The sequence below is a fragment of the Neoarius graeffei genome, chromosome 6, assembly GCF_027579695.1.
Source record: "Neoarius graeffei isolate fNeoGra1 chromosome 6, fNeoGra1.pri, whole genome shotgun sequence".
In the NCBI taxonomy this organism is placed as follows: Eukaryota; Metazoa; Chordata; class Actinopteri; order Siluriformes; family Ariidae; genus Neoarius; species Neoarius graeffei.
The window spans coordinates 98,268,186-98,290,421 of NC_083574.1; the positions used below are offsets into that span (position 1 = coordinate 98,268,186).

At 43.7% G+C, this 22,236-nt stretch overlaps 1 protein-coding gene across 1 annotated transcript in view; it reads left to right on the forward strand.

Moving 5' to 3' along the window:
* The first annotated feature begins 4,604 nt into the window (after positions 1-4,604).
* Positions 4,605-22,236, forward strand: part of myo5aa (myosin VAa) — a 155,711-nt gene continuing 138,079 nt past the window's right edge. Inside the window, exon 1 of the mRNA XM_060924221.1 lies at positions 4,605-4,814. Coding sequence (XP_060780204.1) covers positions 4,788-4,814 — 27 coding nt within the window. The 5' untranslated portion in view covers positions 4,605-4,787. The remainder of the gene's footprint in view (positions 4,815-22,236) is intronic.

The window sequence follows — 22,236 nt, forward strand, 5'->3', positions numbered from 1 at the left end:
TAGTGTTTATGTGATCGCTGTAACCGGGACAGTTTGTTAGTGTTTATGTGATCGCTGTAACCGGGACAGTTTGTTAGTGTTTCTGTGATCGCTGTAACCGGGACAGTTTGTTAGTGTTTATGTGATCGCTGTAACCGGGGCAGTTTGTTAGTGTTTATGTGATCGCTGTAACCGGGACAGTTTGTTAGTGTTTATGTGATCGCTGTAACCGGGGCAGTTTGTTAGTGTTTATGTGATCGCTGTAACCGGGGCAGTTTGTTAGTGTTTATGTGATCGCTGTAACTGGGACAGTTTGTTAGTGTTTATGTGATCGCTGTAACCGGGGCAGTTTGTTAGTGTTTATGTGATCGCTGTAACTGGGACAGTTTGTTAGTGTTTATGTGATCGCTGTAACCGGGGCAGTTTGTTAGTGTTTATATGATCGCTGTAACCGGGGCAGTTTGTTAGTGTTTATATGATCGCTGTAACCGGGGCAGTTTGTTAGTGTTTATGTGATCGCTGTAACCGGGGCAGTTTGTTAGTGTTTATATGATCGCTGTAACCGGGGCAGTTTGTTAGTGTTTATGTGATCGCTGTAACCGGGGCAGTTTGTTAGTGTTTATATGATCGCTGTAACCGGGGCAGTTTGTTAGTGTTTATATGATCGCTGTAACCGGGGCAGTTTGTTAGTGTTTATGTGATCGCTGTAACCGGGGCAGTTTGTTAGTGTTTATATGATCGCTGTAACCGGGGCAGTTTGTTAGTGTTTATATGATCGCTGTAACCGGGGCAGTTTGTTAGTGTTTATGTGATCGCTGTAACCGGGGCAGTTTGTTAGTGTTTATATGATCGCTGTAACCGGGGCAGTTTGTTAGTGTTTATATGATCGCTGTAACCGGGGCAGTTTGTTAGTGTTTATGTGATCGCTGTAACCGGGGCAGTTTGTTAGTGTTTATATGATCGCTGTAACCGGGGCAGTTTGTTAGTGTTTATGTGATCGCTGTAACCGGGACAGTTTGTTAGTGTTTATGTGATCGCTGTAACCGGGGCAGTTTGTTAGTGTTTATATGATCGCTGTAACCGGGGCAGTTTGTTAGTGTTTATATGATCGCTGTAACCGGGGCAGTTTGTTAGTGTTTATGTGATCGCTGTAACCGGGGCAGTTTGTTAGTGTTTATGTGATCGCTGTAACCGGGACAGTTTGTTAGTGTTTATGTGATCGCTGTAACCGGGGCAGTTTGTTAGTGTTTATGTGATCGCTGTAACCGGGGCAGTTTGTTAGTGTTTATGTGATCGCTGTAACCGGGACAGTTTGTTAGTGTTTATGTGATCGCTGTAACCGGGGCAGTTTGTTAGTGTTTATGTGATCGCTGTAACCGGGGCAGTTTGTTAGTGTTTATGTGATCGCTGTAACCGGGACAGTTTGTTAGTGTTTATGTGATCGCTGTAACCGGGACAGTTTGTTAGTGTTTATGTGATCGCTGTCACCGGGACAGTTTGTTAGTGTTTATATGATCGCTGTAACCGGGGCAGTTTGTTAGTGTTTATGTGATCGCTGTAACCGGGGCAGTTTGTTAGTGTTTATATGATCGCTGTAACCGGGGCAGTTTGTTAGTGTTTATATGATCGCTGTCACCGGGACAGTTTGTTAGTGTTTATATGATCGCTGTAACCGGGGCAGTTTGTTAGTGTTTATGTGATCGCTGTAACCGGGACAGTTTGTTAGTGTTTATGTGATCGCTGTAACCGGGGCAGTTTGTTAGTGTTTATGTGATCGCTGTAACCGGGACAGTTTGTTCGTGTTTGGTGTAAACCAGGATATTTCAGCGTCCCGATGGACCTTTGTTGGGACTGGGGACACGCTACTCAAAATCGGGACGTCTGGTCACGCTACTTATGTTGAATAATTGTTTTATATTTGTTGCTTATTGTATATAAACCATCGTGTTACAAACACCAACTGCAGACTAAACAAAGCTTCAGAACTGACAAGTCGACAGCCAAGTACCTCAGCGGCTTTACTGCGCATGCTCAGACCAGAGAAGGCTGCCGCGCGCGGGAACCTGATGTTCACCATGGAAACGGCAGCGCCTGAGGTAACTTCCGGCCAATTTAGCAGAGCGGAAGTGTCAAACTAAAGACAGAGCATTAACACAACGAAGATGAAGGTTCACTTCCGGTTCATTAAATTGTTTTAAGAGCCGTGTTTTAAATAAAATAAAACCAGATGCAGTGAGCTGTATTTGAACAGAGAGAGCTGTGTTGTTCCACTAGGGGGCAGAATAGAGTAAAAAACCCGCCTTCATTGTGTGGGCAAGCTGAGAATCTGGAGCTGCTCTCTGTCAAAGAACACTAAAGACTTTTTAAAGGGTTTCCGCTTTTTTTTTTGTAAATAATTGTATAATCTCTACAGATTTACACCCATTTCATTATTATGGAATATTTTCGTGTGGATTCATGACATAAAATTCAATTCAAGGAGGAAAATATTTCAGTAAAGCACTGTGTATAAAGGGTAAAAGTATAATGTGGGTAATAAATGCCTCCTGGTTTGCAGTGTTTGTGTGTTTTGTTGGTGAAACAGGTCTCTGTGTTTATCTCTCTGTTTGTTCAGGATGTTTTGTAACATAATACACAGTTTTCTGCTCTGATTATTTTCGAACTGAAGTTATTTTCATAATTTTTCTATCTCTGGCAAAAACTATCTATCTATCTATCTATCTATCTATCTATCTATCTATCTATCTATCTATCTATCTATGTTTCTGTCTGTGTTTCTGCCTAGCTGTCTGTCTGTCTATCTGACTGTTTGTCTGACTTTCTGCCTGTCTATCTATCTTTCTGCCTAGCTGTCTGTCTGTCTATCTGCCTGTCTTTCTGCCTAGCTGTCTGTCTGTCTGTCTGTCTATCTATCTATCTGCCTGTCTTTCTGCCTGGCTGTCTGTCTATCTGACTGTCTGTCTGTCTGTCTGTCTGTCTATCTATCTTTCTGCCTAGCTGTCTGTCTGTCTATCTATCTGCCTGTCTTTCTGCCTAGCAGTCTGTCTGTCTGCCCATCTGACTGCCTGTCTGTCTGTCTGCCCATCTGACTGCCTGTCTGTCTGCCTCGCTGCCTGTCTATCTGCCTTTCTGCCTAGTTGTCTGTCTGTCTTTCTGCCTGTCTGACTGCCTGTCTATCTATCTGTCTGTCTCTCTCTGTCTATCTGCCTGTCTGTCTATCTCTCTCTATCTGCCTTTCTGCCTAGTTGTCTGTCTGTCTTTCTGCCTGTCTGACTGCCTGCCTATCTGTCTGTCTGTCTGCCTATCTTTCTGCCTAGCTGTCTGTCTATCTGCCCATCTGTCTGCCTGTCTGTCTGTCTGCCTATCTTTCTGCTTAGCTGTCTGTCTATCTGCCTATCTGACTGTCTGTTTGTCTGCCTTTCTGCCTAGCTGTCTGTCTGTCTATCTGCCTATCTGTCTGTCTGTCTGCTTGTCTGTCTATCTCTCAATCTGTCTTTCTGCCTGTCTGTCTGTCTGTCTTTCTGCCTGCCTATCTGCCTGTTTGTCTATCTCTGTCTGCCTATCTGTCTGTCTGTCTTTCTGCTTAGCTGTCTGTCTATCTCTCTATCTGTCTTTCTGCCTGTCTATCTGCCCATCTGTCTATCTCTCTCTGTCTTTCTGCCTGTCTGTCTGCCTTTCTGCCTAGCTGTCTATCTGCCTGTCTTTCTGCCTAGCTGTCTGTCTGTCTAGCTGTCTGTCTGCCTATCTGCTTGTCTGTCTATCTCTCTATCTGTCTTTCTGCCTGTCTATCTGTCTTTCTGCCTAGCTGTCTCTGTCTGCCTGCCTGCCTGTCTGTCTGTCTTTCTGCCTATCTGCCCGTCTTTCTGCCTAGTTGTCTGTCTATCTGCCTATCTGACTGCCTGTCTGTCTGTCTGCCAGTCTATCTCTGTCTGTCTGTCTCTCTCTCTCTGTGGGAAATGAGTGTACTGAAGCATATATAAATGTTTATGTTGATAGTATTAATATAATCAATAACATTAAAAACTAAACACTAATAATAATAATAATAATAGTAATAATAATCTCATCTCATTATCTCTAGCCGCTTTATCCTGTTCTACAGGGTCGCAGGCAAGCTGGAGCCTATCCCAGCTGACTACGGGCGAAAGGCGGGGTACACCCTGGACAAGTCGCCAGGTCATCACAGGGCTGACACATAGACACAGACAACCATTCACACTCACATTCACACACCTACGGTCAATTTAGAGTCACCAGTTAACCTAACCTGCATGTCTTTGGACTGTGGGGGAAACCGGAGCACCCGGAGGAAACCCACGCGGACACGGGGAGAACATGCAAACTCCGCACAGAAAGGCCCTCGCCGGCCACGGGGCTCGAACCCAGGACCTTCTTGCTGTGAGGCGACAGCGCTAACCACTACACCACCGTGCCGCCAGTAATAATAATAAAGTATTTAATTTATATGTATAGTGTAGAAGTGTGTGTGTGTGTGTATATGTGTGTGTCTGTCCAGCAGGGGGCGGTGCTGTGTCATTTCTGTGCACCGCGGCTGCGCTAAATCATTTGCTCCTGTCTCCAGCACACACAGAGAGAGAGAGACTCACACACACACACATACACACAGAGACACACACGCGCTGATAGAGCAGAGGAAGTGTTTGTGCTGGAACACCGAGCAGCGGGTTAAAGTCGCTCCCAGCCCGGGGTTCGCACTCAGAGGAGAGGAGAGGAGAGGAGAGGAGAGGAGGAGCTGATGTTCACCTGAGAGAGATTTACAGAGAGAGAGAGAGAGAGAGAGAGCAGTCATGGCTGCGTCTGAGCTCTATACAAAGGTAATTCATTCTGCTCATTCTTTATCTATCTATCTCTCTATGTGGAAGTGATGTTGATGCAGTGTGTGTGTGTGTGTTGGAGAGGGTCAGGGAGGTGTGTGTGTGTGTGTGATTGTATTTAAAGCTGCTCCTGGTGACGGTGTGTCTCTCTCAGGGTAACAATAATGGGATAAAAACCCTGCTGGGGTCAGTGAGTGAGTGAGTGAGTGAGTGGGGGGGGGTGAAACATGAGTGTGGCTTTTAATCCGTGTGGTGCTGTTTGTCTTTTATCATGTGGATGAAGGGTGTGTGTGTGTGTGTGTGGGCCTAAGATGACGTATGTATGAGTCTGTGATGCTGATGCTGAGATTCTCATCATCATCATCATCGAGCCTCCTCCATGTCCTCTCTGTGTGTGTGTGTGTGTGTGTGTGTGTGTGTGAGAGAGAGAGAAACACAAATGCATTGTAATGATTGAGTGTTGTTGTTTTTTCTTTGTGATGATGGTGCTAAAGGTGATGATGAGGGTGACAGTGATGATGATGATGATGATGATGCAGGGAGTGATGGAGGGAGAGAAAGGAGGAGGACTCTACCCATCCCCCATGCTCACATCTGCTGTGTTGTGAATGCGTTCAGGCTTCAGATCCCCTTTGAGAGAATACAGCCCTGTGTGTGTGTGTGTGTGTGTGTGTGCGCACTGAAGCTTTAGGATGTAATTAGAGTAACTGCTGTTAGGGTCGTCTGGTTTTCGGACCCACCACAGAAACAAAACTGCATCATTTTGCTGTAAATATTCAACCTCATGATCAGTTTCTCTAAAGATCACATTGTGTGTCAGGTTTCTTTTCTTTTTTTTTTTTGACAAGTTGGTCATGTGACTCAGTTGGTTTTTAATATGGCGTCCGCCACGCAGAGACAAAATCCCTTGTGTGGCTCATGTTTACTGTTTTAGCCCAGTGCTGCAGTATTCTGGATTCTGATTGGTCAGAATGTTTCAGGAGTTTGTACACCATGTGTGGATTAAAAACATCTGGAATCGTTGATATTGTGACGTTTTCTCCGGGATAAGGGGACATTTTCTGGAAGGAGTCTCCAGTTTCAGAGGTTAACAAGCTGCACATTTCTTTTCCCCCTTTGGTGAGAAACAAAACTGAGAACAGAAACTAACAACATTTAAATGTAACTATCAATGGATAAAAGGTATAATGGGTCATTCATAAATAAACAAATAAATAAATAGTACCTGATTTGAGTAGAGTAAGAGGAATAACACACTCCGGGTTGTGCTGTAACAGGAAAATAATTAACGTTAAGCTGTAACAGTAGGCTAACACTCATCCTCTTCCTTTTCACTCATTCTCTGTCTTTATATTTGGCTTTTTTTTTCATCCATATGATAAATCACATAAACATACAGTAATGTTGAGGTGAAATGCTGTTTTTGAAGGGGCGTGTCCCAAACCACTACACTGTTCACTACATACGCCACGTAAACACCATCAGCCCAAAGTGGACGCGTCCCAAACCACAGGGTTTCCAGTATGTAGGTCCCAGTGCATGATGGGTGTTCTCGACTGTTCCAGATTGTGGTGCGCTGTGGGACTGATGTACATCTTTATGCGTATTCTCGATCTACTATGCTTTTCTACATGGCTACTAAATAGTGCCCGAGCTACAGTAAGAAGTCCACTGCGTTGTGAGTAAATGTGCTCATTTGCATACAGGATGTTATAGATGATGTCGTGTCCTAGATGTTGTTGGTTAAAGGCTGCGTTTGCTTTTAAAATCCGCTCGAGGCATCGGAGAGTGAAACCGCACAGACGTCTGAAAATAAAATCACGACAAATTCATTTTCAAAATGTTTTAAATGGCCGTGTTGTAGTGAGAACACCACTAAAGGCCAGTTTACGCTGACAACCCAGTCCTCGCAGATGGCGTCGCAGATGGCGTCTGCGAAGCCCCCCCCTTCGCAGACGCTCTGCGCGCACCTCCCAAAAATTGTGACCCTCGCAGACAGCGTCGCAGACAAGAGGGCTCCGATTGGTCCACTCTACATCCGCTGTACACGCACTTCCGCTTCCCTACTTTCCCGGTTTGGTTTGTTTTCACGACCGCCATTTTTAAAAACACGAGCGAAGATGGAGCAGCACGAAGAGCAGTTGATCGAGGAAGTGAGGAAGTACGGACATCTATACAACTCCAGTTCTAGTCATTATAAGGACAGCGAGGATAAACACTCCACTAACCACACCCACCAACTACTCCTAGCGACTTCGCGCCCCCTTGCGTTGTGGCGGTGAATAACATCGCGCACGCCTATTACTCCCCGCTCAACGATAAATTACAACTGTCTGCGAAAAGCTATCTGCGAAAGCCTTGTCGCAAGAGCATGCAGAGGCCTTAAGGACACATGAACGCTGTGATTTGGGACGGAAGCGTGAAGGTCACGTTTCTCTGGATGTCGTTTGCTCTCAGGTCATGCTCTCATACTCTCCTGCTGTGTGTGTGTATAAGGTTTATGAAGAACACTCGCTGCTTTGTGTGTGTGTGTGTGTGTGTGTGTGTAGCCAGATAATCCTTCATTGATGTAGTGAAGCAGGACTCGGTTACTTAACCAACACCATCCTGGAGTTCCTCAGGGTGAGAGGAACGGATCCTTTGTTTTCTCTGACATCATCACAATTGGACTACAGTCAATAGTTTCTCTAGGTTACCATGACGACGAGCCTAGCGTTCAGGTCAGTAGTGACATGATACGATAAAAAATGGCTCTCGTTATGAGCATGAGCTGCAGATTTCTGGCTGCCGTAAATGACACAAAGTGAGCGGGGCGAGCGACGTAACAACGTTGAGTGACGTTTACTTTTATGCAAATGAGCAACGATGAAGCAAACCAGTAAGTGAGTAACGATGGTGTGTTTTTGTTTTATCCTTTAACAGTACATCTGGAAGTTATTTTTTTTTGTGTGTGTACAGCACTTCCTGTTCTAGCACAGCAGTCTCCCAGTTACGATTTTTTTTACCACGTCGTGCTTTTTATGTTTATTGTTGCGTTTAATGTTGTTAGTTCCTGTTCATGTGTCCGTTATAGCAGCGATAAACAGTCTTTAAATCACCAGCCTCGCTTTTTAAGTTAATAAAATGAAACATTTCGAAGAAGCTGTAAACTCCTCCTCTGTCCTGAAGATGTTGGAAATTTTAAAGTTCCAGCTTTACCTCTGACTGTTACAAATCAAGATCTTCCTGGACGAAAAAGCAGACCATCGATTTGTATTAAAGCGGAAGGAGAATCGGTTATTACGTTTCCAAAACCTCCTGGCTGGTCAACCGGAAACCTCTGGCAGCATGGATTTACCACTTACCCAGATTACTGAGCTACTACGTCTCCGTTCACCATCCAGGAACTCTGTGATGCCGTCAAGACCGTGAAAGTCAATAAATCACTTGACCTTGATAATATCCCAAACCTTATTTGGAAAGATCCAGTGTTCCATGACCTTCTGCTTCAAATCTGTAACCACACCGTACATTCCAAACGGTGGTACCACCATCAGCATGGCAGAAATCTGTTATCATACCCATACCCAAGAAAGGAGACCTGATCCTCACCCCAAACTACCGAGACATTTCTCTAACGCCAGTTGCTGCTAAAATCTACAACAAGCTTCTTCTAAACCACCTTGTGCCTGCTGTGGATCCCCTGCAGAAAGGTTTCAGGAGAGGATGATCTACAATCTACAAGCTTTGCTTTGTAGACCTTCAAAAGGTGTTTCTCAGTAAGTTGAGATGCCATGTTTGCCATCCTTCCTCTTCATGGCATTCCACACCCAATCGTTGAAGTGATAAGAGCGCTCCACATAAACACCAAGGCTACCGTTATCATCAGCATTTTTCGACATCGATACAGAAGTCCTTCAAGGTGATTCTCTTGTACCATTCCTATTCATCACTGTTGGACTGTGTTCTCCGCCTATCACTAGATAGTATCAACAACAAGGGCCTACAAATCCATCCTTGACGAAGCCAGAGGCGTTCGCAAGGTATCTTGCAGCCCTTGACTTTGCAGACGACCTTGGTCTAATATCAGAACTTGTCAAGAATGTAGAATCGCTTGAGAAGGCGGCAAGACGAATGGGTCTGTGCTGCAATGAAAGCAAAACCGAGGACATCTCCACAACCCCAAACCCTCAGGAGATACAGTCGCTCTCGAGTGCAAGCATTAAGCAAGTTGACAACTTGAGATATTACGGATTGCGAAATCTTGTAAGGCATTAGTGTGGCTGCCAAGATCTGGCACTCCAGCCACACTAATGAGAAGAAACTCTACCTGTTTAAGATGCTGATTGAGCCAATCCTGCTGCATGGATCCAAGACGTGGACACTAACTTCACGACAACAAACAGTGGTTAGACAGGATGCCCGACGTGTCTAAAACATCCATTGATCAGAGCACGTGACATGTGAGCGCATCTGTTGCAAACTTCCTTTGATCTTCCAAAAGCTGACCAAGCACCACCTCCAATTTGCCCAAAGGGTGAGATCGATCGATCAATCCCTGCTGTTATGGGAACCAAGCAGCCCTGTCCATTCGAGGAAAATTATGTTCCTACAGTGCATTGCAAGAGACTCGGGACTCAGAAATCGACTAGGTGGATCTTGCTAATGCGATGTCTGACCTGGAGGTGTGGGTGATGTTTCAAAGCATTGTCACTGGAGACCCCGTCCATAAGTTTAACACAAGCGTCTCTGTTTACGTGGAGCGTCCACTATGAATTTAGTGTTGCAGTAGAAATGATAACGTATCAGAATGAGTGCATTAACGTAAACCTGGGGGGGGGAACCATGGTTGAATGGTTAGAGAAGCAATTTTGGGACCAAAAGGTTGCTGGTTCAGTTCCCTGGACCAGCAGGAATGGCTGAATTGCCCTTGAGCAAGACACCGAACCCCCACCTGCTCCCCAGGCTGCTCTGGGTATGCTGTACGTTGCTCTGGATAAGAACTTCTGCTAAACGCCTGTAATGTAAACCTGAGCTGCCGTTATAGAAAACTAATCATCACCTTCTGACCAATGGGAGACCAGAACTCGGCAGTGCTGTGACCCGTCTGTCCCCACGTGAGCTGCAAATGACTGGTGCTTTTAAGAAATTCATGATACAAACCAGCTCTTATCTTCCATCTCTCATGTGATGCTGAAGGAATCTCGTTGCTCTTGGGAAGGCAGTAGATCAGAGCTCCTGCAGAGCTCCTGGGAACAGTCGCAGGAAGAGTCGGAATAGTTTAACTCGAGCAGAATAAAATATAAACGCGTCGTTCATGTGGGATTAAACGATCCGGTCAGGTATTGATCTCGTTAATGATGAGCCAGGACTTGGATTATATGTTTTATAAAGTAAGTGTTGGATTTTTATCTGCTTGGTTGGTTGGTTGGTTGGTTGGTTGGTTGGTTGTTCTTGAAGGTTTTCATCATTTTGAAACATGGAATGATTATTATTCACTTTATTTATTTATTTATTTATTTGACCATGTGATCATAACGTAACATTTTACGCAAAGCTAAATTGTTCACGCTAGACGATGTTGCTAACCATGAAGTAACATATATCTTTTAGGATTTTCATGGATGAAGTAAAAGTTTGATCATTCCGTCATCATGTCATCGCAGGAATGGACGATGTGGTGATCTGACAATATGATATCGATACTGCAATATATTAACATCATGATATCATCAGGCATTGGCCATTTTATAACTTGCGCAGCTGTTTAATTTCTCTTCACTTTGCGCCTTACGATTTTTTTGCCAACGTATAAACGTGTGACGCTTTAAAAATGACCCCAACCTGAATGTCATGATTACATCACATATCATAAAGACGTTTTAAAACGTTTCTTATTGAGTTTACAGGTTCTACAGTACACGGGTGCTTTATTTTCTCTTTCCTGAACCAAAAAAAGACCAAAAATTTAGTGATTCAGCTTAAAAATTCTAACTTGTGTTTAATTTTTTCTTTTGTGTTAATGTGGCGTATCGGGGAGAAAACGGTGAATTTGCTTCAAATTGTTGTAATTTTGATGATTTAAAAAACAATTTATGAAATGCTGAAAATAAGTAATTTATTGATATATGTTTAATGGTTTACTGTTTTACACCTTTATTCCAACATGCATCAAATAATTAAAAAAATTTTCCGTCCGAAAGCATTTTTAATTCTTGTTTATTTCCGCACTGAATCCTGTTTTGTTGAAAATCGGATATTTTTAAGCTAAAAGTTTTGTATTTTATTCACAGGTTTGTTCTCCGGTGATGTAACGAACATCAGGAAAGATATTTTCCTCAGGAGGAACGTTCACTTTATTTCACACACTGATCATTTACATCTTACGGATTAAAATATATATAATAAACAGGGCTGTGAAAAATCCGCGGAATTCCGCAAATTTGGCCGCCAAAAATATAATTTTAGTAAATCATCTAATTTTGCAATAACAAATTTGGGGGGGGGGGTTGTTGTCTACCGACCGCTAGTAGTCTCGTACAGCGAGTGTCACCGAGCCGGCGAGTCTGGGAAAGAGCCTACCGCAAATTGTTCTTTCTGTAACGACATCGTAATTTTTTTGGTATCTTTTTTTCTTTTGCGACAATGACAGACCAGTTTACGGCATTTGTGCCATGCTTACAAACCATGGCGCGAATCTTGTGTTCTTTTCGTTTTACCATTGTACTCTTTAAACACGCTTTCGATATCAACGGTTTTGAAAAGGAGAATTTCGCGGTATGTCCGCGTCACGGAGGGACATCGTTCAGAGGGAGGACGGTGAGACCGACGATGTCAAAAACATTGACAAGGAAAACTAGTCTGGCTAACGCGACAAAGCTCTACGAGCTATTGGTCTGGCCAAGATATTAAGCCCAACCGTTTCCCAGAGCCCGTGGTTGACCCGCCTCCCTGAAATGCCTCAGTTTGCTACTGGTCGAAGCCAGAAAAGGCTGTGACGAAGCTTAAACCAATCACATCACTCTTTCCTCTGACGTATGCGACGCGACGGGGCTAACTGGTAGATTAAGCTCTTACCGAAGCCGGTCGGGAGCAAGGCGAAAACGTCCTTCCTTTCAATAAATACCTCCAGGGCTGCTCTTTGCTCCGTTTTCAATGAGAACTTCCCGTTGAATGCTTTCAATACAGCATCTATGCGTAATAGATGTGGAAGCATGAATGAAGCGCTTCCGGCATAGATTCTGTAAACAATCTATGGCTTCCGGTCGCAGTTCTACTACATCAGTGCCTTGAACACGCCTCTACCCAGGGCCGTTGGAGATGCTCAAAGTTGATTGGTTCCCGATTTTTCGGGAGCTTGGAAGAGCTGTAGATAGCTTGCCTGGCCAGACTAAGCTCGCAACAGGCCCTCGTGTTGCGTCACGCTTAGGATGGGTGGGCCCAAGCTAAAGGAAAACGGCATCAAAAATCCATGGAATTGGCGATAGCTGGAGTTTAAAGCCGGTAGTGAATATCTCCATGAGCACATACGGAAGATAAAAGGACCGGGGAAAGCTTACTGCATCTTGTGCCATCAGGATGTGAAGTACGGTTCTGGTGGAAGAACACGTTTGGTTGACCATGTTAAAGGAAAAAAAGCATGCGGAATTGGTGAAATTGAAGCTGTTGAACTATAGATTACCAGGTAGACCATCTTGTTCACATTTATTATTGATGTAGTTTTAGCTTGTTATTGTTCATAATGTTCATTGTTATCATGAATATGTAATGAAAGAGAGACCAAAAGAGCAAGGAAAAGCCGTATAGAAAGTCAGAAAGAAAAGAGTAGGCTTTCTAAGCTGAAGAAACTGCTAACAAAGAAAAGGAAATAAATATAAATATTGACTTGTATATAGTTTTTGACTAGAATCTGTCTAACATGAACAAAGACATTTTGGTATTGAATCAGTTCAAAAACAAGAACATTAGTGACTATTATTTAATAGTCAGTCTACAACCCCGATTCCAAAAAAGTTGGGACAAAGTACAAATTGTAAATAAAAACGGAATGCAATGATGTGGAAGTTTCAAAATTCCATATTTTATTCAGAATAGAACATAGATGACATATCAAATGTTTAAACTGAGAAAATGTATCATTTAAAGAGAAAAATTAGGTGATTTTAAATTTCATGGCAACACGTCTCAAAAAAGTTGGGACAAGGCCATGTTTCCCACTGTGAGACATCCCCTTTTCTCTTTACAACAGTCTGTAAACGTCTGGGGACTGAGGAGACAAGTTGCTCAAGTTTAGGGATAGGAATGTTAACCCATTCTTGTCTAATGTAGGATTCTAGTTGCTCAACTGTCTTAGGTCTTTTTTGTCGTATCTTCCGTTTTATGATGCACCAAATGTTTTCTGTGGGTGAAAGATCTGGACTGCAGGCTGGCCAGTTCAGTACCCGGACCCTTCTTCTACACAGCCATGATGCTGTAATTGATGCAGTATCAAATCAAATCAAATCAAGTTTATTTGTACAGCGCTTTTAACAATAAACATTGTCGCAAAGCAGCTTTACAGAATTTGAACGACTTAAAACATGAGCTAATTTTATCCCTAATCTATCCCCAATGAGCAAGCCTGTGGCGACGGTGGCAAGGAAAAACTCCCTCAGACGACATGAGGAAGAAACCTCGAGAGGAACCAGACTCAAAAGGGAACCCATCCTCATTTGGGCAACAACAGACAGCCTGACTATAATATTAACAGTTTTAACAGGTATAACCCTCAACTGTCCTCATGGGGCCGTCCTTCACAGGAGTGGGGCGATAAAACTCCGACCAGACACAGGGCACCAGGATGGATCAAGCAGGTCCGAGGGGCAGAAGAGGCCAGCATCTCAATCCCAGGATAAACATGTAACTCAGAGGGACAGATGGGGGGGGGGGGGGGAGAGAGAGAGAGAGAGAGAGAAAACACGTTGTTAGGTATGCCCTAAAAATGACAAGTATTAAATCTGTGTGGTAGGCTCGCAGAGACGAGAGTCTTTACATGAGGCATGACGCACAATGGCATGTTAATATGGTAAAAAATATATCATGACCTGCTCTGGCTGGATGCTTGATTGGGTGATGGGAGCACACTCCTCAGCAATGATGAGATGCAGATGGGACCCTTAGGCCTGGCCAAGACAATTCAGTTACATTTCACCGGGTCTGGGACATGCGACAGAATGTCTGACGGCCGATTCCCTGCAGGCTACGATAGCCAGTCGAGGTCCCCACCGTCTCCACCAAAAGTATGTGGTTTGGCATTGTCATGTTGGAAAATGCAAGGTCTTCCCTGAAAGAGACGTCGTCTGGATGGGAGCATATGTTGCTCTAGAACCTGGATATACCTTTCAGCATTGATGGTGTCTTTCCAGATGTGTAAGCTGCCCATGCCACACGCACTAATGCAACCCCATACCATCAGAGATGCAGGCTTCTGAACTGAGCGCTGATAACAACTCGGTTCGTCCTTCTCCTCTTTAGTCCGAATGACACGGCGTCCCTGATTTCCATAAAGAACTTCAAATTTTGATTCGTCTGACCACAGAACAGTTTTCCACTTTGCCACAGTCCATTTTAAATGAGCCTTGGCCCAGAGAAGACGTCTGCGCTTCTGGATCATGTTTAGATACGGCTTCTTCTTTGAACTACAGAGTTTTAGCTGGCAACGGCGGATGGCACGGTGAATTGTGTTCACAGATAATGTTCTCTGGAAATATTCCTGAGCCCATTTTGTGATTTCCAATACAGAAGCATGCCTGTATGTGATGCAGTGCCGTCTAAGGGCCCGAAGATCACGGGCACCCAGTATGGTTTTCCGGCCTTGACCCTTACGCACAGAGATTCTTCCAGATTCTCTGAATCTTTTGATGATATTATGCACTGTAGATGATGATATGTTCAAACTCTTTGCAATTTTACACTGTCGAACTCCTTTCTGATATTGCTCCACTATTTGTCGGTGCAGAATTAGGGGGATCAGTGATCCTCTTCCCATCTTTACTTCTGAGAGCTGCTGCCACTCCAAGATGCTCTTTTTATACTCAGTCATGTTAATGACCTATTGCCAATTGACCTAATGAGTTGCAATTTGCTCCTCCAGCTGTTCCTTTTTTGTACCTTTAACTTTTCCAGCCTCTTATTGCCCCTGTCCCAACTTTTTTGAGATGTGTTGCTGTCATGAAATTTCAAATGAGCCAATATTTGGCATGAAATTTCAAAATGTCTCACTTTCGACATTTGATATGTTGTCTATGTTCTATTGTGAATACAATATCAGTTTTTGAGATTTGTAAATTATTGCATTGCATTTTTGTTTACAATTTGTACTTTGTCCCAACTTTTTTGGAATCCGGGTTGTAGAATTTCCCCCCTGGAAAAGACATTATGGTACCCAATGAATTGATACGAATCGACACAAGAATATAAGTGAATTTACAATATGAGGTATGTTATTGAGATATTTTCATTCTTCAAGTGAACCCTTATCAGTTAAAAGGTAAATCAGTTCATATTGTATTATTTCAACATAATAATAACAGTTCAAATTAAATGGCATGGTTGAGAAAATATTTGCTTTCAGGAGATGCTTCAAATCTATCAATATACACAAAATCTGTTCAGCTTCTGGGGCCCTGCGGCCCCCAGGCCCCCTGCTAAAATTGTTTCCTCGGATTTTGTCATTTCTATTTCACAGTCCTGAATAAATTATATTTTAAAATTCCTCAATTGACGTTTAATCCACAATATTTATATATTATTTTTGTGTATATATTTTTATACTTGGAAAAACCGCAGTAATCTGATAAATGTATGAATTTACTGATTTCTGTTCAATTATTAAATATAATTTATTCATTTATTTTAAATATTTGTCACTATTTCTGTGAACTTGTTTATTATGTTTTATATATCCGCAGTAAAGGGTGTGGTCGTTGGGTGCGTTATCAAAAAAAAGTTTTTTTTTTTTTTTTTCCATAAGTAAGATAATTTTGATAATTAAAAAAATTATTTAAAATGATACAAAATTTAATTTATATTTAGTGATGTAATGACATTACACATCTTAGTACAAAATGTCTGAAAGAAATAACACGAGTTGTAAAGTGTACTTTGGATTTAATTATCTTTATCACAAGTGCCTGGCAGAACTCGACAGTTTTCTCAGTAACTCACTCCAGATGTTCTCGTGTTGTATTTGTCCCTCACATCTGTCTACAGTGGAAAAGTAAAAATAATAATAAAATGTGCACAATGATCCCAGCTGTGCGTTTGAGGGGAAAAAACCCAGAACACGCCGGTTACATTCCTGGGGATTCGTACTGTATGAACCTCGTGTGTGTATGTTGGATGATGTTTGCAGCTGGAAGCTTTTTTTTTTTAAGGTCATGTGACCATCGTGATCCCCACCCTGAGTGTGTTGTGATGTCATGGTGTGGATGATGTGATGTACGTCTTTCAGGCTAATTCCATCGGTTTAGCTTCGTTACTTTTGGACGAGTTCCTGAGGAAGTGTGTCATAGCTTTAGAACACACACACACACACACACGGTCTCCCCCCGAGCCTCTGCTCGCGACGCTAATCAGGAGGCTGTGCTCGCTGTTTAGTCAGGGCTATTTTTTGTGAAGCAGCTGCTGTTTTATGGATTTTGAGAGGCCTGTGGTCACAGGATGATCTCCTTGTGACGGCTCGGTGTTTATTGCTGACTCGCCATTAAATCATTACACGGAGTTCTTATGTAAGAAAGAAAATCATGTAATCGTTGACTTTCTGTCAGGAGAAGGGTGTTTGTGTAACGCTTATGGAAGGAGTCCCCAGTGTCGGAGGTGAAGCTGGAACGTTCAGTTCCCCTGGGATCTTCAGCCTGTGTGGTTTCTCAGTAACGCAAGAAAAGATGATGTATTTTTTCCTGAGAGAGAGAGAGAGAGAGAGAGAGAGAGAGTAGAGGTGGTGAGCGAGCGACTGTTTATCTCCATTAGAACCCGAGTCCGAACAGGACCTCTCCTGTTTCGTGTGACTGTAAGCTGCGGTGTGAGGGGAATAAAGCACTCGGGTTTAGGTTGGAGTCGGTAAAGCTGTTTCGTCACCTCCCTGTCCCTGATTATTTTCCTCTCGGAGCAGGACACGCGCAGGGTTTTATTCCTTCTGGGATGATTCTGGGATGTTTGTCTGCTCTCTGAGTTTGTACTGTAGATTAAACGGGCCTCATTATTCGAGGATTTGAGGTTGAGGGTCGAGGAAGCAGCCGAGTCTCACATGAGCCTCCATCATGTGATAGACTACACTGAGATAATGGGAGATTAACTTTCTGCTCTCACACACACACACTGTCTCTCTCACACTGTCTGTCTGTCTCTGTCCATCTTTCACTCTCTCTCTCTCTCTCTGTCTGTCTCTCTTGTTTTGTCTCTCTCTGTCTGTCCATCTTTCACTCTGTGTCTCTCATGTCTGTCTGTCTCTCTCTCTCTGTCTGTCTCACACTGTTTGTCTCACTCTTTCTGTCTCTCTGTCCATCTTTCACTCTGTCTGTTTCTCTCTCTTGTCTGTCTGTCTCGCTCTGTCTTTCTCACACTCTCAGTCTCTGACTGTCTGTCTGTCCATCTTTCACTCTGTGTCTGTCTGTCTGTCTCTCTCTGACTGTCTGTGTCTCACTTTGTCTGTCTCTCTCACACTTTCTGTCCATCTTTCACTCTGTCTCTCTCTCTCTCGTCTGTCTGTCTCGCTCTCTGTCTTTCTCACACTTTCTTTCTCAGTCTCTGACTGTGTCTGTCTCTCTCTCTCTGTCTGTCTGTGTCTCACACTGTTTCTGTCTCTCTCTGTCCATGTTTCACTCTGTCTGTCTCTCTCTGTCTGTCTTTCTCACACTTTCTTTCTCAGTCTCTGACTGTCTGTCCATCTTTCACTCTGTGTCTGTCTGTCTCTCTCTCTGACTGTCTGTGTCTCACTTTGTCTGTCTCTCTCTTTCTGTCTCTCTTGTCTGTCTGTCTCGCTCTCTCTTTGTCTTTCTCACTCTCTCTGACTGTCTGTCTGTCTCTCACTTCTCTGTCTGTCTGTCTGTCTGTCTGTCTCTCTCTCACACACACATTGTGCGCCAGCTCTTGTTCCTTTTCTAAATGGATTTGAATGATTTGCTGCAGTTTATTATTGAATGAACAGAAAGTATTGTATCATTCGTTCTTGAAGGAAAACAAAAAAGAAACAAATTCTATTCCGAGCTCATCACATGAAGAGCTGAAGGATCACGTCTGTCTTTTACTGAAGATACGTACAGTATACCCCCCCCCCCCCCCCCCCCCCCCCCCCCCCCGTTAATAAGACCAGAGGAAAGTGTCGCTGGTTGTTTCACCAGTAAACCGTGCCGTGTATAAACTCCTCCTGTCCTGAACATGGTGAACGTTCCAGTTTTATCTCTGACTTCCTGACACTGGAGACTCCTTCCATCAACGGTACAGAAACCTCTTCCTTTAAAATCGCGGTTTAAACGTCTGCTGCACGAGTCCCTGTGAGTGAGCGGTTACTATAGAAACCATACGTATCGGCGCGAGAGCATTAATCTAAACCTGCACTGTCCGAGCTGCCGTCAGAGGAAACTAATCGACACCTGCTGACCAATCCGAGTCCAGGATAAGCAACCACCTCCAGACGGCACGTTTCAGGAAGCATCATTAAGCACTTGCGTGGATAATTAAGTTCTCATCCGTATCTCCTTCATGACTGAATCAGAATAACTCGTAAATTGTTCACGGGATCATTTGCGCAGGAAATGTGGTGTTTATGAAAATCCGTTATTGGGGAAAATGTCGTGATCCTCGAGCTCAGGCCTGAGAGCGGAGGAGGAGATGGGTTTGACGCAAGCCTCGACTGAAACTCTCTTCAGATGGTTTCAGTGGTGATGAGTTCGTGCAGTTTTTATATCAGAATCACGCCGTCGATAAGAAACATGCAAATGAAAGTGATGATTCGGTGAATATGCAAATTAGCCCATGATGTAATTAATTTATGAAGATGTTTATGTACAAATGGTGCTACTGCGACGGACGAGTGTGTGATTTACACAATGCGAAACTGCTATAAGTGTGTGTGGGGGGAAAGAGATCAGCATGGCGGACGGAGAGAGAAAAAGGAGAGCAGATGTGTTCACAGCAGTGATTGGTGGGCGAGCTGTGTGTGTGTGTGTGTGTGTGTGTTGGCAGTAGCTTCTCCATCGACGTGTGAAGCAGTTCATGATGAGCTTCTATTTTTACACACAGTTCTCGTGTTCACGCCTGTCTGTTGCTAGGAGCCGGGTTCTGGGACAGGTTCTCCCAGAGGACCCAACTTACACACACACACACACACACACACACACACACACAGAGGCTCCATGTTCACTAGCAGTTGTGTGTTTGCACTAGAGGCCGCATGCTGAGCGGAGGTTGTTTCTCGTACTGAACTGATGCAGCAGATGGCGTTTCTTGGAGGCGTGGCCTGTTCAACTTTTTTATTCCAGTGAGAAAAGGCAGAAGCCAAAATGTACAACCTACAGCCAACTAGTTAACCATAAATCGAATAACGCACTAATCGGTGTGAAAATTGCGTATGTGTGTGTGAGATTTATGTTACACACTCTGCTTTGGTGTCAGGCTAACAATATTAGCTACATGCACTCGCCAGAGACACCAGCGATCTCTCTCTCTCTCTCTCTCTCTCTCTCTCTCTCACCCCTTTTCCACCAAATCAGTTCCAGGGCTGGTTCGGGGCTGGTGCTGGTGCTGGTTCACAACTCGTTCAACTTGCGAGCCAGCTGAGAACCAGTTTGCTTTTCCATAGCTCACGGTGCTAAGGGAAGCCACGTCATTACGTCGCTGTATACGTCAGTTACGTCGCTGTATACGTCATTATGTCGCTGTATACGTCAGTTACGTCGCTACGTTTGCATAAACCTTGGCGCAAAAATCGAAGCAAAAACAACGCGGAAGAAGCAGCAACAATAATAATAATGGCTGACTTCGCGTTTGTACAGCCGCTGCTTCTCGTCGCTTAAAAATGGCGATCTTTCGCGGTCTTGTTATTGTTGTTGGTCTTAACAACTCCGCCCCCCCACTGACGTAAGCGGTTCTTTCCTCTGGCCCAGCAGAGAGTTGGTGCTAGCCTGGAACCGGTTTTTCTGGCCCCAGAGCCAGTTCTTTGTCAGTGGAAACAGAAAACCCGGTTCCAAACTAAGCACTGGCCCCGAACCAGCCCTGGAACTGCTTTGGTGGAAAAGGGGCATGTGATGCGTCCTTCCAAGCTTTATTTTTCTTCATACCGTCTTTTTTTTAATACACGCTTTAACGAGAGGTCGTGTATGACGGGAGAAAATGAAACCATAGTTATAAGTTTCCAAAGCATCAAACAGTAAATGTGAACTAACGACCCACAGGAGCTGAAGTTGTGAAAGAGGAACCGGAGAAATGCACAAGTTTATATTTATTTTGGGTTTTCTGAACAACAGTGGGTCGAAATCATTCATACAGTGCTCTTAATATTTCTTCAATGTCCTTTAACGAGTTTCCCCTGGACCAGATGCTTTTGTTCACCATCAGCAAACTTCTGTCAGAATTCTGCTTGTGTATTTGTCCGTTCTTCTTGGCAGAATTGGTAGACTTCTATTAAATTGTGTGTTTTCTGTCTCAGACCCACCTGTTTTCAATAGTGTTGAGGTCAGGACTTGTTTTAAGCTTAATGTCCGCTTGTTTTATCCTCCACAACCAGCTCTGATGTGCGTTTTTGAGATCATTGTCCTGTTGGAACACACAACTGTGTCCAAGTTTCCATCATCTAACTGATGGCTTGAGGTTATGCTGAAGAATTCTGAGGTTCTTCATGATTAAATCCACTTTGTGCAGTTCACCTGGCAGCAAAACAGCCCCAGAGCCTGATGCTCCCACCACCGTGCTTCTTCACAGTTATCATTACAGTGTTCTTGGGGTTGAATGCTTCACCTTTGCTCCTCCAAACATAGCTTTGGTCATTGTGGCCAAACTTTTTTCTCCAGAACCTTTTTCTTTGTCCATGTGATCAGCTGCAAGTTTTAGGTGTGGATTTTGGAGCAGGGGCGTCTTTCTCAGGCAGCAGCAGCCTCTCAGTCCATGGTGATGTAAAACTCTCTCGACTTGTAGACAGTGACCCTGGTGTTCCAGCAGCTTCCAGTTCATGGCAGGCCTGTGCCTTGGTGGTTCCTGGGTTGTTTCTGACCATCTCAACCAATTTCCTCTCAGCTGAAGGTGACAGTTTGGGTCTTCACCTGGACCTTGGTAAAGTGTCTACACCTCCCAATAACCTGTACTCGTCACACAAACCCTTTTTATGTTGTGCACTGAGAAGCTGCCAGCTATAGTCACTCATCATCATGAAGAGGAAGTTAAGAGGCTGGCAAGTGAAGACATTTTGTGGTTTCAGCGCCACTGAATTAACAATCTAAGTAGTTGTACGTATAATTTTGACCCTGTGTTGAGTTCAGGAATTCCAGAATAAATAAATTAGCCTGGCAAGCCAGACTAAATGTGAATATTTAGTCTGGTCTCGGTCGTAGACATTTCCGAAGGGTGTGGGTAGGAACAACCCGTTGTCTTTCAAACTGTCTCTGTGCGTATAGGCCAACGCTCTGACCAATCAGCGCAACTGTGACGTAGTCAGAGCGACAGAAAGCAGTGGGGGAGACCTTGAAATAAATAATTTTTCAAAATGCGTATTAATTAATAAACAGGTTCTAGATATTAAGAAGTTTGGAGATAATGACCAAGTTTAGAGTCTGTACCACATACTTAACATACACTCTTATTTTTTTCAAGTGTTTTTCAAGGGTTTGCTTAAACTGTTTTTGAGAGTTTTTATTTAGTGGTGTTTGGTGAAATAATTTCCCTTAAATTTAAAATAACGGGAAAATAAGAAACAATCAAAAAGTAATGTTTCAAAGCTGTTTATTAATTCTTCGTACTGCACAAACTAGCCCCATCCTTTTGGCTACGAGCGGAGCCAGCTGGTAGATCAGACTTTTGCCATAGCCGGTCGGCAAAACGGCGAAAACGTCCTTCTTGAAAAGGAATGAGCGGAGAGCCTCTTCCTGCTCATGTTTCAACGAAAACTCCAAGTCTAATTCTTCTAAAACTGATTCCAAAGCGGAGTCAAACGCGCGCTGTTCACTAGCCGTAGCCATCTTTCCTGCTGTGCTTTCTCCAGCGTCGCGCAGCTTTGTCGTCACTCCTGCAAAAGCCCGCCCAAAGAATCCAAACAAAAACCTTGCGTTGTGATTGGCGGGCACGATTTGATGCCCGGGGTGTGTTGTTGATATGGTCCGAGGCTAGACCCACTCGTAGGCAAAAAATATTTTTGGCCGCTAGGCGGGTGGGTCTAATTTACTAGGCTATAAATAAATAACTTGTGCATGAAATT